General features: G+C 37.4%; 1 protein-coding gene across 8 annotated transcripts in view; it reads left to right on the forward strand.

Moving 5' to 3' along the window:
• The first annotated feature begins 13,332 nt into the window (after positions 1-13,332).
• Positions 13,333-16,987, forward strand: part of LOC23687646 (lysosomal alpha-glucosidase) — a 34,113-nt gene continuing 30,458 nt past the window's right edge. The window contains exons 1-2 of one of the 8 annotated variants that reach the window (XM_021850360.1): positions 13,333-13,671; positions 14,039-14,205. In XM_021850360.1, coding sequence (XP_021706052.1) covers positions 14,121-14,205 — 85 coding nt within the window. In that variant the 5' untranslated portion in view covers positions 13,333-13,671; positions 14,039-14,120. The remainder of the gene's footprint in view (positions 13,672-14,038; positions 14,206-16,987) is intronic. The other 7 variants (XM_011495202.2, XM_021850363.1, XM_021850361.1 and 4 more) reach the window with 7 other exon arrangements.

Raw genomic sequence — 16,987 nt, forward strand, 5'->3', positions numbered from 1 at the left:
GAACACTTACGTCAAAGAAGTACACTGTTTCTCAGTTGTGAAAAGAAGAAGCCAAGACTTGTTGATGTCAGAACTATGACATATATTACTTAGTTCGATTCGAGGGATCGATGCAAGCCGATCCAGCAGAAGGACGAATAAGTTTTAAACTGTTTCAGTTACTGTCAAAAGTTAACTACAAACGCGATGCTGGTGTCTATTACCACTATCATAGCATTGAACAACTGCTTACATTAAGGATGTTCTTCTTTCAGCTCTTCAGCTTTCAGCTGACTGTTTCTTCAAATAACACTAAAAAGCTTATGTATATCAATGATGATATTTCCTATTTTTATGAATAAGCTGAATAAGTTCTTTGAAATTCATAATAAATCCATGCTAACTGTAGTTCACTTTTGTTTTCAATTTCGGCCAAACGGCATTCGGCCAAATGACCCTTTCGGCCAAATGGCGTTCGGCCAAACGGCATTCGGCCAAATGACCCGGAACCCATTCCATGCATCAAAATTCATAAATTTTACCTAAAAGTAAAGAGATATTTAATCTCTAGCACTATTTCGAAAACTTCGCCTTCAAGGTTTCCTTTGTAATGTTTTCCAGTGATTGCTTCAGGATTTCCTCTAGTGATTTCTTTTGAAATTGCTCATAGTTTTCTGCAATAATGTTTCAAGTGATAAATCCACAAATTCCTCCAAAAATTGATTCATGGATTTCTCCAGGGATTCCTACATGACCATATTCAGGAATTTATACACCAGTTTCTCTAGAGATTCTTCTGATAAAAAAAAAACTTTCGATCGCAACCGTAATATCAGTGCCGATAGGGCCCCATTCCTTCACTCCAGAGATTCCTCCAGAGAAGCCAATAGGGATTCCTTCAACAGTTTATCGAAATTCCTACAGGAATATTTCCAGAGACTACTCCAGCCATTCCTCCAGGGATTTTTCCAAAAACTTCTTTAATAGGATTCTCCAAAAAAAGTTCAAAGTATTTTTTCAGGAATCCTTCCAGAGAGTCCTGCAATTGACTTCTCCAATGAAAACTAACAGGGTATTTTTTTCTGGAAAAACTTCCCTGGAAAAAATCCAGGTTGTAATTCCTGTAGCGATTAGGAGGTTTCTCTAGGATTATTCCTGGAGGTAACTCTTGGAGAATCCTTTGATGAATTGGTAAAGCAATTCCTAGTAAGAGTCCTAGAGGTGGCAAGTATCCTTGGAGAATCCATAGAGGAATTTATGAAGTAATCCTGGAGAACTTCTGGCAGAATTTCTGGATGAATTACTGAAGGAACCAATCTGAGAAAAGAATGCGATCTAAAGTTTATCTGTGAGGAATATTAGGAAGAAACTACTAAACATACTACTACTGAAACTACTGAGGCATGGGAAATTTCAAGTATCCTGCCAGATTTTGTTTTTAATTTTGAGTTAATTACTGTTAAAATCCAAAAGAAAATTACTGAACGGTTTCCTGAAGGAATATGTGGAAAAAATTTGGAGGAATTCTTGAAATAAAACTGGGAAAAAATCATTCAAAATCTTTGGACTAATTTAAGAATCTTGTGATAAGTTCCTTGAAGAAGAAAGAAATTACTATGGAAAAGACAAAACTTTTGTGTCCAGTCATCTAACTGCTGGTAATAATAATTTATGGAAAAGTGAACAAACTCTTCTCATGTAACATCTTCCCAGCTACAACTTTGCCGAAGACCACATTTTGATGGGACGTAAGGATAATTTGTTATTAGTGATAGCAAAGTCTAAATCATGCTGAGATGATCATTCAACTACTTTCAGAGCAACACTGCTGTTCTGCTGTAGAACATAGTAGCCTGGATTACTTTGATCTATTCTACCCGCCAGGAGCACCACTGTTGCCTGCCGAGCAGTTGGTTAAGCATGAAAAATGCAAGCCCAGTTTATGATTAAGAACAGCAATTTATCCTGACGTCCTTTCAAAATGTGGTCTTCAGCAAAGTTGTAGCTGAAAGGATTTCACATGAGCAGAGGTTGTTCACTTTTCCATAAAATATTATGTCGAAGAGATAGAGGCCTGGACACAAAAAGTTGGGGTTTTCCATAGTAATCTTCATACAAACTTCAAATGGCTTGTACACAGCCAAATTTCTTCCGAATCATTTTAAACTTTGGGAGGATGCTATTTACCATAATATAAATCGTTTAAGCATAGGAGAGCCAACATTTCAAAATTTGCATCACTCTAATACTCCAGGCATTGCTCCAAATTTGACTCTAGATATGTCTCGAAGGATTCCTCCAGCAATTTATGCAGGATTAACCTTCTGAAATTTTTCCAGCAGTTTGTTCAGGATTTTTTTCACAGATAACTCCAGAAAACCCTTTTTATGGTTCCTCCAGCACTGCCCATAACTGTAAAACAGTCACATTCGACATTTTTGACGAAATGGAGTTAATACCATGGAGAGTCATCAAATGACAAATACTTTCGACCAATTTACTGAAATATGTGAGATTGTTCTAGAAAATTCGAAAAAAATACCAAGATGTTTTGTCACATTGATAATTATAACCGCATAACAGTCACATTGAGATTATAAATAAGCCTCGTAATGTGACAGCATTGAAATTTCTATCAGAATTATTTTCTGACAATTCACCTAGTATGTGATATGAGTTGTACAAAATATCAGCCTCAAATAAGCACTTTTGAGTTCCCTTTTATTTGTTAGAAATTTTAGTTTCATCCCATACTGCCATAAAATGCACACTTGGTCTTCCATTTACTCAATGCCTACTTTTGTCGAATGTTACAAATATGCAGTTATGGGCAGAGCAGCTATTCAAGGGATTTTTCAGGAATTCCTCCAGAGAATTTCCTCCAAAAACTCCAGCATGAATTTTTCCAGAAATTCAACCACATATTTCTCCAAGAATTCTCAAAATTTCCTCAAGGGATGCCTTCACAAAATCCTACAGATTAGTGCTCTTATGAGCACTCCCACAGTTATTAACCGAGAGCTTTCTTTGCCAAAGTTGCCATTTTGCATTCGTATATCGTGTGGCAGGTACGATAATACTCTACGCCCAGGGAAGTCAAGGAAATTTCCATTACGAAAAGATTCTGGACCGACCGGGAATTGAACCCAGATATATTTCTGATGGAATTCCTGGAGGAATTCATGTTGGAATTTCTGGCAGAACTTCTAGAAGAATGCTTGAAAAGAACCCCAAAGTTATTTTTTGAGATCCAGAACCTCAAGATAAACCTTTTGGTAAATCCCTGGCGGATTTGTAAAAATAGTTGTGTAGTTGTAAAAATCCTTAAAGTATTTCCTGTAGCGATTTAACTGAAGCTATCTCCTCTAGGATAATTACAGGATAAAACTTTTGAGGAGTCCCTTTAGGAATTCGCGAAGTTATTATTTGTAGAACCCCAGGAGAAATTAGGTGGAGTCCATACAGGAATTTCTGAAGCAAACCTTGGAGTCATCTCTGCAAGAATCCGTCTAGATATTTTTCTGGAGGAATGCTTGGAGGAATCTCTGAAGAAACATCATGAGAAATCGTTTGAAAATACCTGGAAGTATATCTGGAGGAATCTCTCGACAAATTCTTGAAAAGGTTCATGGAGGAATTCTTGAATATACTCAAGGAGGAATCTTATTAAAATATTACCGAAGGATTTAGAAATCACTGGAAGTTTCCCTTTTGGAAATCTTAAAGAGACTCATTGCAACTAAACTAAAGAAATCTCTTTAGGAAATCCAGGAATCTCTTTATAGATTTTTCTGGAGGAACTCCAGGCAGAATTTCTAGAGAAATTAGGTAAAAGGTACTCCTGGAGTCCTATCTGATCCGGATTAAAAAATATCTGGTTGCGATAAAAACTTCTTCACGAAGGAATCTCTGGTGAAATCGTTGTATGGATCACTGTAGAGATTATCTTGGATAAATTTGTGGTAAAATCCATGGAGGAATATTAAAAAAAAAACCTGGGGAAATCTCTGGAAAAGCCGTTGGAGAAATTCTCTCCCAACACCAATGTTTTCATTACCAATCAGCCCAAAACGAATGAATAATTTGCTTTTTTTATAGGGAAAGTGTACCAGTTATGGCCATAGTGGTTCCCTATTTGGCCATATGTGAAATTATGATAACTTTTCAATTTTAAATCTTTTGAATGTTTTAAAATCAAGATATATCTTAAATCTAACTACTACAACAAACAAAAGTTTTCAAAATTTGAAGACATTAAAAAAATCACGTATGGCGAAATAGGGAACCACTATGTCCATAACTGATACACTTACCCTACTACACCACGGCATAAAAAATTAACAAGGCAGGCTCTTTACTGATATAAATCTGAGGGGTGCGGTCTCGAACATTTTGATCATTCAATTTAAAGACATCAGTTGAATCGGATAGTTTCTGACCGTATTCTTGTTTAAAATCTATTCCACAAAAAATCCGAATAACATACGTATCAATAAGACCAAGTAGATCGTTCCTTCAACACCTTTAACAGTTGATAGTTTTTGTGTCACATAAAATGTATGACAGTTTTTAGCGTAAAGCCTGATTTGCTACTGAAAAGGAATCGCTAAAGAAATTTCTCGCTGATTCCTTGCAGAAATTTTCTACAGGGACTCCCATTTGAACTGACAGTTCTTTTCAATAGAGTCCTAAAATGTTTAATGGAATCTTGTTTTCATCTAAGAACACGAAAGAGTATGTTACTGCAACAACTTTAGTCATTTTTCCCGCTCAAATAACGGATATATCATATTGAAACTTTAATTTAAAAATTTGATCCATAAATGAACCTTGACACTTGAGATCATGTTTGACGTTCGCTGAGTCGACAAAAATACCACAGGGATTTTAGTTTTAACACTGGGGTTATTCCTATCTGACATTTCGGAAGGGACACGGAAAACAAAATACACTCAAAATTTGAGTTTATGCCAAGGGGTGTGACAAAATCTATAAAAAAAAAGAGTTTTTTGTACTTAAACAAATCAAAAACATTAAAAAATGAGTAAAAATGTGTTTTTGGCCTAAACTTAAGCGTTTGGCACTAAAATTGGGACAAAGCTTCAGGACCCTATTGCGTACTGCGATCAGAAGAAAGCGCTTTCTTGATCCATTCCTAGCAGAAATTTCCCATGCATCAAGATAGGCCAAGAAATTACTTGTCAGCAGCGAATCAGGCTTTACGAAGTAATGACCACACACTCCTAGGCATACTCGGTTCATTATGATGAAAATTTAGGCTTGACAGCAGCCTGGCTGCTTGTTGATATCCAATTCGCACTCCCCAGATGTAAATATCAAGTTTGATCGTGAACATGTGACTCCTATCGTACCAAATAACGTCCTAAGATAAGATCGGACACCTGGCTTCTTTTAGTTGTTGTTCTTTTCATCCATCAGCCCAGTTGTGAATTTGACACCCTTGCGTGTGACGTTAAAACAGTGTTGCCATTTGTATAGAAGATGGTATACTATTCCAAAGAAAAAAATATTTCTTAATTATTATTTACTTTTTGATTTTTATGATTAGGTGAATTATAGTATGACCTAATGACAAAAACGACAAAATTCAAATACGCGACGAAAAACAAGTTATGAGAGCCCTTCATGAGCTGTAACATAAGGTGCGCGGCTACGAAGCAATACCATGCTAACACACTAACTTTGATTTGCAGTATTCTGTGAAATTACTCCGAAATTTCAACAGCAGAACGTTCCGTAATATAATATACAGATTTCGGTGAAAGTTTGCTTTTTTCGATAAAAATTTCATCGCAATCTGTAAAATTTCACCGAGTTTTGAGAAATATACCAAACGTTATGTTGGTGAGATTTCGATGAAATTTCACAGAATACTGCAAATCAATCTTAACTTGACAGTTACCTAGGTTTGATTCCCAGTCCATTAAATTTACGTTATGAAAAATTCCGCCGCTTCCATGCACATAAAGTAACTTTTGACTTGCCTCAGACCCGCAGACTTAACAGTTGAAGGCTTTGCACTTCATTTAAAACTGATTTCACTTCATTTTTTGGTAGGTTTACATTACTCGGCTAGTAGACACTAGTAATCCTTTATAGAGAGATTCGCGGAAGCTGACATTTCTGTCAAAGTGTGAGCCAATCGAGCAGCGAGAGCTGTCAAAGTGTGAGCCAAACGAACATGCGATATGTTTGTTTTGAACTTTTCTTGAGTAGTAATGCAATCTGCTTGAAATTATTTCGGTAAAAGGAATTTTGCATGAAACAAAACAATGAAACATTTTTCTTTCTTAAATTTTCGTCGATAAGATTTTTAGTTGTTGATTTTTTCGGCCGTTAATTAGTTTAGATATGTAGCTCAAAGATCTATAACGAAACAAAATACACATTTTAGCAATGAGGAAGTCATGTCCGTGTAACAATATTATTCTCAACGCCGAGCAAAATCAGCACTACTGGTCAGTTGCCAAATCATTCCATTTGACTTCCGCTTATCTCTCTATAAGACCCATAACGCGGGTAGATCACCTTTTCGTGGTGCGTTATGGGGTAAAGATCTACCAGTGAATCCTAGTCCTGACTCCTTTAAACGAAGAGAACAGGATGTTATAGTAGTAGTAATTTTAAACCTTGTTGAAAGTGACAAGTCTCGGTTTTCCCAGTTGCCGAGAATGATCTTGAGACAAGGAAAAAAATGAGTCAAATTCAACAATTTGTTTTCTAATCTTTTATTTATTTCGTTCTCTAGTTTGAAGAAGTAAGGACTAGGATTCTGATGCATAGACAATATCGGTGTAATTTCTTGGCTTTATCGAGGGATCCGATTTTGCCTGATAAAAGGGCGCGCCTGTGGAGAGTGCATGCACCACACTCTTCGAAGGGTAGGAACCTTTCAGTTAGAATCCTTTCCTGTGATCAAGTTAGGAATTACAACTGTAAGAAAACCGAATACTTTATCACTTCTCTATAGTGACAAAGTAAAACGACATGCACTACACAAAGGACACGGGATATACTACAATAGATCAAATATTGGTCGCAGTGGTTTATGTTCCGAACAGAAAAAAAAAAAAAAAAATCTCTCTATAAAGGATCACTAGTAGACACGAACTTTTATGCACAATAGCAGATAATAGCAACCCAACATAGTAATCCGGCAACACGGGCAAAACCAAAACAAACACATCCTATGGTAATTTTCCACACGCAGCCACACACTCGCAGACATCAAAATCAACCAATCAGCGACTGGATCACAAACTGGATCAAATTTTATACCCAGTTGTCCTATCTTTATCTAAGATAACGTCCGGACCACTAGATCATTTTTTCGCTAATTTGTTCAAGGTGGTTAGGATTGACCTGAAGAATTGACGTCGTCAAGTAGCTGTCAGTTTTCGGAATATATCACCTTAAGGCCTAGCCTAGGCTCTTCAGGCTAAGTAGCCCGTAATTCGTTTTAGCAGCAATGATGACTTTTTTTATTTTTTTTTTTTTTTAATTTCTTTATTAGTATCATTCCAAACATTACATTCATTATTTCTTATATCTAGGTGTTCTGTGTTATTAGACAACACTATCATCCTAATTTGATAACAAAAATCGAAGATTTTATTAACATTTTGTTAACAACATATTACATTTCATTTGCCATAGCAGTTCAGTGTTATTTTACAGATGAGTTGATTTCACCTGCTTATAAGAGAAAAAAAAAACGTTTTTAATATACTTAACCTAACTTAACCTAAACATATAACGCATTAATCGTGGCAATAGAAGATTGTAACGATTTTTGCCTGAAATTATTAATTATTTTATTTGACATTTGTTCCAATGTTTCAACATTGGATATTCTATGTAACTCATTGGTACTATACCAGGGAGGAAGCCTCAGAATCATTTTCAAAATTTTATTTTGAATTCTCTGCAGAGCTTTCTTTCTGGTATTACAACAGCTAGTCCATATTGGTACAGCATAAAACATGGCTGGCCTGAAAATTTGTTTGAATATCAAAAGCTTGTTCTTAAGACAAAGTTTTGATTTTCTATTAATAAGTGGATAGAGACATTTTACATATTTGTTACATTTGGCTTGAATGCCCTCAATGTGATTTTTGAAAGTTAAATTCTTATCTAGCATGAGCCCTAGATACTTAACTTCATCTGGTCAATTTATTGGAACCCCTCTCATCGTGACAACCTGTCTACTTGAAGGTTTCAAATAAAGAGCTTTTGGTTTATGTGGGAATATTATTAGTTGAGCTGGAGTGGAAGCATTAGGAGAAATCTTCCATTTCTGCAAGTATGAAGAAAAAATATCCAAACTTTTTTGCAATCGACTACAGATGACACGCAGGCTTCGTCCTTTGGCGGAGAGGCCTGTGTCATCCGCAAACAAACATTTTTGACATCCCTGAGGTAACTCAGGTAAGTCAGATGTGAAAATATTGTATAATATTGGTCCCAAAATGCTGCCTTGGGGAACACCAGTTCTTACAGGAAGTCTTTCAGATCTGGAGTTCTGATAATTAACCTGAAGTGTACGATTGGACAGATAACTTTGAATTATTCTAACAATGTATGTTGGAAAATTAAAGTTTTTCAATTTTACAATCAAACCTTCATGCCAAACTGCCAATGCTGTCGAATGCTTTTTCTATGTCTAGAAGAGCAAGACCAGTAGAGTAGCCTTCAGATTTGTTGAAACGGATCAAATCTGTTACACGTAAAAGTTGATGAGTGGTCGAGTGTCCATGGCGGAATCCGAACTGTTCATTGGCAAAAATTGAATTTTCGTTGATGTGGGCCATCATTCTGTTCAAAATAACCTTTTCAAAAAGTTTACTGATGGAGGAAAGCAAACTGATTGGACGATAGCTAGAAGCTTCTGCAGGATTTTTGTCTGGTTTTAAAATTGGAACAACCTTAGCATTTTTCCATTTGTCAGGATAATATGCTAATTGAATACATTTGTTGAATATATCAACTAAAAATGATATGCTAGTTTCTAGAAGTTTCTTGATAAGTATGTAGAAAATTCCATCATCGCCAGGAGCTTTCATATTTTTGAATTTTTTAATAATAGTTCTCACTTCTTCCAAATCAGTCTCCCAGGCATTTTCGAAAACGTGCTCTTCTCGGCTTGTTCATCTCGGGACCAACGGCTATGTTGGGGGTGGGATTCGATCTCAGGTCCTCGGCGTGAGAGACGAGTGTTCTAACCACTACACCAGGTCCGTCCCCTGAAAGTATATTTACCAGACTGTGTTTCAACAGAAACACCTAAAGTTTCAAAAACTTTAGTTTCAAATGACGAAAACAGTTGATGTTTTATACGCCTATGAATGATGATTACAACTCCCCCACATGCCCCATCAAGTCGATCGTTACGATAAACAAAAAAAGTTATTATCTCTTTTGAGTTTAGATCCAGGTTTTAAATAAGTTTCGGTAATAACTGCTATATGCACGTTATTAACTGTAAGAAAATTAAACAGCTCGTCCTCTTTACCATTCAGAAAACGAGCATTCCAATTTAAAATATTTAAATTATTATTTGGATCCATTAGAAAAACGTAATCCAATAACAATTTGATTTGTAAATTTTACACCTACTTGGACTGCTTCAGTCATAGTGGTGGCTTTGAACATTGCATCAATCATTAGATTCAATTGTTCAGTTAGAAAATTAAAATCAGAGGCAGACATGTCATGTGATTTCCCATTAGAATTTCCGGTAGACGAAGAAGCGGAGTTACCTGTGGCGGTAAGGTTTTTTTTCCATTTGATTTGAAACAAGTAGAATGGGTACTCATGGAACGAATAGGGGAAGAGTTTAAATTACCTGCAACGATATCGGCAAAGGATTTACCATGGGTAGATACATTAGAAATTGAAAGATTCGAACGGCTACCCGACGGATTACAATTAGTTTGTGAATGAGCATGATTATGATCTTCCTGATGGGTATGATTCCTAATCAAGCGATCGTTAACTGAAAAATGAGCATTGTTCGATACTCTACCAGGCAAATTCCGGAAACGACCGTTATCGTAACGGATATTATCTTTCATCTGCCTGGCACGAGCCTCAACGACTCTTTTGCGTGAAGGGCATTCCCAAAAGTATGCTTTGTGAGGGCCCTTGCAATTGGCGCATTCAAACTTTCTGGTATCTTTTTTCACAGGACAGTCGTCCTTAGCGTGAGAAGAACCTCCGCAAATCATGCATTTAGCATCCATGCGACAATTTTTTGTACAATGACCCCACTTTTGGCACCGACGGCACTGCGTGGGGTTCTGGTAATTTCCTCTAGGTTTCTGGAAATGTTCCCAATTCACACGGACATCGAACATAAGTTTAGCTTTTTCTAAAGCTTTAATATTATTTAGTTCTTTTTTGTTAAAGTGAACTAAATAAAATTCTTGAGAAAGCCCTTTCCGAACAATGCCAGATTGGGTTCTCTTTTTCATAATGATTACTTGGACTGGGGAAAATCCAAGTGAATCATTTATACCATTTTTGATCTCTTCAGGTGACTTATAGTCACTTGAGATACCTTTCAACAACTGAACTGACGAACCTGAACAAACGTTCAGTTTTGTCGTCATAAGTAAAAAATTTGTGCTTCTTCTCTTCAAGATGTTTGAGAAGAAGTTCGCGATCTTTAAGAGTTTCCGGCAAAACGCGACAGTCTCCTTTCTTTGCGATTTGGAAGGAAACCTTGATTCCCCTAATGGAGTTCAAGATCTCCTGTCTAAATCCCCCAAGTTCGGAACAACTGACCACGATAGGCGGCACTCTTTGCTTCCTCACTTGAATCAAAGAGCCTGGGCTAGAGGCTGCTTCGATTTGGTGTTCGGAAAATTTGTCTAGAGCATCGAACTGATTGCTCATTTCGATACAATTATCATTATTATTCATTTCACCCTTGGAAGAAAGTTCGCATTCCGGAGAAACGTCCTTTCTTCCATTCTTGCCACGTTTAGTGACAGTTTTAAATCCCACTTTTTTGGAAGGAAGTTGTGAATTCAGAGATTCACCCTTCCTTTTGTTTGTTGTTGATACCATGTTAAGTTAATAAACGGAAGAAGATGTGACCTCCTGAGAGGTTTTTTCCCAAGACGGTGTTCCAAGAAGGATTACCACCGCTAGCTTTCGCCAACGGGTCCAACGAAAAATCGAAGGCACGGGTCCAAACAAGGATCGTAAAGGGATCAATAGTAGAAAAAATAGTACTGAAAAGTACTGTTTTAGTATCACTGAAAAGTACCGTTTTTAATTTTAGCACTGAAAAGTACTGTTTTATTATAATAAATCTTCGAGCTGTTTAGTGGAATACCTATAAGTAGATGAGAAACTCGGCTAGTCGAGTCTAGTACACGACACTGAAGACGGCCTTACAGTTGAGGTCGAAATACGCGTATCTGTCAAAGGATCCAAATATAGTGGAATTAAATGGTATAGTACTAAATTCGGTTTTTTCATCTACTGTTTTATTGCTTTAGGTACTACACTTTTTATATTAAATTTAGGGGAGGGATTATTAGAGTATGTTTAAAACTACAAATTGAACTTTAACACTTCACTTTTGCAAAAAAAAATACTAAAATCACTTGTAAGGCCAGCAAATACCTTTAAACTCTAATATGTGTTGCTTATCTTGACAGATAGGCCTATTTCGTCTGCGACATACAGACTTCTTCAGTGTCGAGTGCTCGACTTTAAGAAAACTTCCAAGAGCAGAGAGAATTCGTGTACGCACAGCACGAAGGTACGATGCGCACTGCAATGATGACTTTGCTGCATGCAATTTCAAAGTGATAAAACTCAGTCTTGATAGTTTATATTGGCTTCAGAAAGTACCACAGGCGAAGTAGGCCGTCATTGAAATTTGTACGCGTCGTTGATGATTGTTGCTAATTCATCTCACGATTTCGAATCAAAGAAAATCAGTTGGTTTAGCACTAACACGGCTGAAAAAGTATCAGCATATTTTATGCATGTTTGCGCGTACAGTGATACTTTTTCAAGTCAATATAATCTATCGAGACTGAGTTTTATCACTTTGAAATGTAAGCTGAAAAGTCATCATTGTTGCCAAAACGAATGACGGGCTACTTAGCCTTAATATAGTACACCGTGATACTACACAACTTTCTACGGTTGCTATGCAACGCAAGTTCGACGAACCTGTCGTAATTTCCGGCTGCGTTCCTGGACCGTGGCAACAAGGAAGCCTGCTATTCGTCGTTGTTAGCCATCTTGACAAACTTGTTGACTTCGCCAGTAGCTGTTGGAATATTATTTTTTTTGTTTTAGCAACTCTTCAGCAAATAATATTTTCTAAGCAACTCTTGTGTGGAATATTATTTCTAACAACTCATGGTTTACCTCTTCAGATAAACACTACAGCAAGGTGCAATCGACTTTAGAGTCAATCACTGCTGCTGCTAACACGTGATCCGTTCGTCACTTGGATGAGCCACACTGTAATGGCACTGCTTTGCTGCTCCGCTCGATTCCGGTACGTTCGTCTTGCCGTTCGTCACTTGAATGAGCCACACTGTGATGGCACTGTCGGTTTTATAATTGAACAACGGTGCTGTGTCATCGAATATGGTAGGCTCCGCCTTTTCGATTTTCTCTCATGATGGAAACGAAGGAATACCGTAGTCAACAAGTAAACCCGAACAGAACAAGGGGAAAGTGATATTTTTCTAATTACTGATTTACAAATTGATTCAAAGTCACAACTCAGGATATTTTAATGGCGTTTATTTTAATGATTTATCCATGACAAGTTTCTTCTCTACAGAACCAACATGTTCGAATGCACGAATATGTTCCTACAGAATGTTTGCTAGTACAGTCATCTCTCCCTTACTCGATATTGAAGGGACCATCGAGTAAGGGAGGTATCAAGTTACAGAATACAAAAGCAATGCAACTGCGTTCCAAGGGACCATCGAGTTAACCATGAAAACCAACTTTTACTATGGTTCTCTAACTTTATATCGAGATACGGAATATCGAATAAGGGAGAGTTAACTGTAGTACGTGCACTTATTACACATTTCGCGCAAATATTCTTGCATTGCACGCACCGTGTAATCAAAGCTTTATGTACTATCAAATTGCTCAAAAGAACAAAAAATCGACTTCAAATGAATACAAACCTCCTATTGGAATTTTAAAAAAATATCACTCAAAGTCTTGACTTATCTTAGTATAATACCACAACGCAACAATCTATTCATCATTCTTTGGTGCAGCCTTAACAACCTTCTGATAAGATAACGAAAAAAAGCATCAAGCGAACTCCTAGCGCGTTGTCACTCGAGTCGAAGTCGAAGCCAATCAATTAGTAGATATCAGCTTGACTAGATTACTGCCTTCGACGGAAATCACTCAATTAGCAATCAAAACGCCGCCCACCAGCCATCCAATTCTCGTTCGTACAAATCTGTGTGACAATTTTCATTGTCGTTCATTTGCTTTGATTAGGTCGTCAATTTTTCGGACAGCAGCGAAAAAGATTTATTAGCCCTGTCAATGTGACGCGTAGCCATAAATCCGCTTTTGAGATAGCATTTGCCGCGAGTGAAAGTGATTTGGTGCGGGGGTAATTTCCCTAATGATTCATTGTCCTTGTCTGGGAAATCTGCCAACGTAAGCAAAGTTTTTTTTCGAGCGATTTCCCGAGAAGGACGGAAGAGGTTTTAAATTGGATGACATTGAAGTCACAACATTGCGACGAAGATGGAAATTTTCTGGAGACGTTGTCGTGTCATCCCGCGCGAAGTGAAGTGAATGGATTGGAATCGAAAGGGACGGAGAGGAAAAACACGGAAAATCTGTTGCGCGCTTTGGAAGGCAGCCAAATAAATAAGCATTAAAAGAAGGGAATCGCTCTGTTTTTTTCGAAAAGAAAGTCAATAAAATAATAAGACACAAAAAATAGTTTGAACATTTGACGTAATAGAATTATTTTATTGACCCTTATTGGACAAAATAGTGACGGTTTTCCTTTTCCTAGAGTATGATACATTTTTTCCCGTGTGAAATACAGTGGCAGGAGAAATAAATCGTAACGCAATAACTAGCCAAGCGAGCAAAAAATGCCGCCCCCGTTGAAACAACGCGAACTGACACCGGAAGAGGAGCAACAGGAAGTGGAAGTGGATTTTCCGGAATTCGACAAAAGTTAGCATTGCTTATTTATGTGGTAATATTTATGGAACCAAGTAGGCGTTGCGGGAGAGTGACCGAAATAGAGTGTGGTGAGGAAAGAGTACAAACACTGTTTCCTGTTCGAACAGTGAAAAGTAAAGTTTCTTTCCTTTATAAAGCTCTTGGCGTCATTTATTAAGGATTGGAGCTATTCCGCATCAAGGAATTTAGCTGAAAATCATTGCTTTCAAACTTTTCGTTTGCTCTAGTGATTTGTCTATCCAGGAATCCAAAAACAAATATCAGAAGAAAGCAAAAACATTTGTGAAAATGTATTTGGTGGAATATCAAGAAGTATCCTTCCTAGAATTAAAATAATGGAAGAATTTCTAAAAATTCTGATAACGACTCTTGATGAAATCCTAGAACAAAATAAAGCTAAATTTGTACATAAGGTGAATATGATTTATATCTGAAAGATTATTCGGTGCAATTCTTGTTTGCAGGGACAGTCGAAGAAATCTCTCGATTACTTACTTGAGAATTCACTAGGTAATTACCTCTTCTACTAGCAGTATCATTTTTTACCACAAAAATAAAATCAAACATCTTTCATTAACTTTTTTTCGATAGTTTTGTACATTTTTTCACAAGTTTTCACTCTTCTACTTGTAGAAATCATTTCGATTTTGATTATTAGTCATCCAAAGAGATCCAGCGATATTCTGAAATTCTTTGGGAGACTGATTGGTAGCCATAAACAATGTAAATATCTCAGACCACACAATTTTTCTTATGTTCGACTATTCGCTTATTGGCTCAATACTTTGATGAGTTTGTTGTGAAAAAAATTAAACAAATTAGTGCAAGCGTTTTTGAATTATGAGCATTTATGTTTCCCCGGTACCACTCCGTCCGGAAAGATTTAGAAAACTTCAAAACATATCATATTCTAATTTTTAAATTCCTTATTACCTGACATTGTGTAGCACACATTTTATTTTTTTGAAAAATAAACTAAAAATAAAATAACGGCCAAATAAATTTTATAAGGGAAGTGTCGGTCCCCCAAGGAATTTATGAATATCTTCAAAACCAGATGACTGATGGTCATTGTCAACACAGATTTTGAAAAAAGAGTTTTTCAGCACTTGTGAAAAAATAACGCAAACATATTGAGAAACAAAAAGTTAACACGTTTTGAATAGAATATTTAGAATATTTAGAATGATTTATAATTAATTGAACCAGGTTTGATAAGCAATAAACTATCGATATTCTATTCGATAACTCAACGCCAATTCGATAAAGGATAAAGGTTTTCGATTACATCTCTTTGACAATGATCCTAGTGACGACGTTAACTTGCAAATAAAATCTGTATAAGACGGTAACGTGTCAACGCCTAAAACGTTATTGTTATGGACGATAACGATAAACAACTTAATTGACGTTGATGATAATTTATTGATGAACAACCCTGTTGGGATTTCTCAAGGTTAGCTTCTGTGAAGAAATATCCACTATTTCTCTAGACTACAAGAAGAAAGAATAGGAATTTCACAAGAGTTTCACTACTTACTTATTTGGCTTCACATCAATTATCTTGATAAAGCCTCACCAACAATATTTCGCCAATTCACTCGGTTCATGGCCGCTTCTCTCCATCCTCCTCCTGGTCAATCGACCTTGCTTCTTGTTCCGACCGAATTCGTAGCGAACACCATCTTTACAGGGTTGTTGTCCGGCATTCTTGCAACATGCCCTGCCCAGCGTATCCTTCCAGCTTTAGCTACCTTCACGATACTGGGTTCGCCGTAGAGTTGAGCGAGCTCGTGGTTCATCCTTCGCCGCCGCACGCCGTTCTCCTGTACGCCGCCGAAGATCGTCCTTAGCACTCGGCGTTCGAAAACCCCAAGAGCTTGCAAGTCCTCCTCGAGCATAGTCCACGCCTCATGCCATAGAGGACTACCGGTCTTATGAGCGTTTTGTACATCATGCATTTAGTGCGGGGGTGAAACTTTCTTGACCGCAGTTTCTTTAGGGGGCCATAGTAGGCCGTCAACAAGAATCCGAGGTAGACGAACTCGTCCACCACCTCGAAGATATCCCCGTCTAACGTAACACTGCTGTCGCGTTCAGTTCCAACAACCAGCATGTACTTTGTTTTCGACGCATTTACCTCGTGCCTCGACTGTTAAATCCGGCTCTCCGCTTGATACCTTCAAGCGCAATATTGAACAACAGGCACAAAAGTCCATCGCCCTGTCGTAGTTCCCGCAGAGACTCGAACAAACTGGAGTGTTCACCCGAGATCTTCACGTAGTTTTGCACATCGTTGATTTAATAAATCTTGTGAGCTTCCCGGGAAAGTTGTACGTCTTTATGCGAAATGAGTTACCCTCCATGAAATAAAAAAAACACGGACACCGTCTTCAGCCATTTAGCTGCACAGACTGTAACTTAACACTAGACAACGGACAAGCATGCTCCAGTGGCACAGACGAGAAACATTCCTGACAAAAAGTTTCGACGGCTGAAGCGAGAATCGAACCCACACCCCATGACACGAAGCGATTACTGCCTGGCGACACTAACCACTCGGCCACAAAGCCCACAAAAAATACGAAAAATAAAAAAAAATCATCAAATTTGCTTTGTTTCCACACTTCTGGGAATTTCCCGGGATCCCGGTATTTCCCGGGAAATGATACATTCATTTCCCGTTTCACGGGAATTCAAATCCCGGGAAAATTGGAAACTCTAGGATTAAAATTTGACAAGATTGTAGTGTAATTCAGCGATAAATCTGGCG

The sequence above is a fragment of the Aedes aegypti genome, chromosome 3 (assembly GCF_002204515.2).
Source record: "Aedes aegypti strain LVP_AGWG chromosome 3, AaegL5.0 Primary Assembly, whole genome shotgun sequence".
Taxonomy (NCBI): Eukaryota; Metazoa; Arthropoda; class Insecta; order Diptera; family Culicidae; genus Aedes; species Aedes aegypti.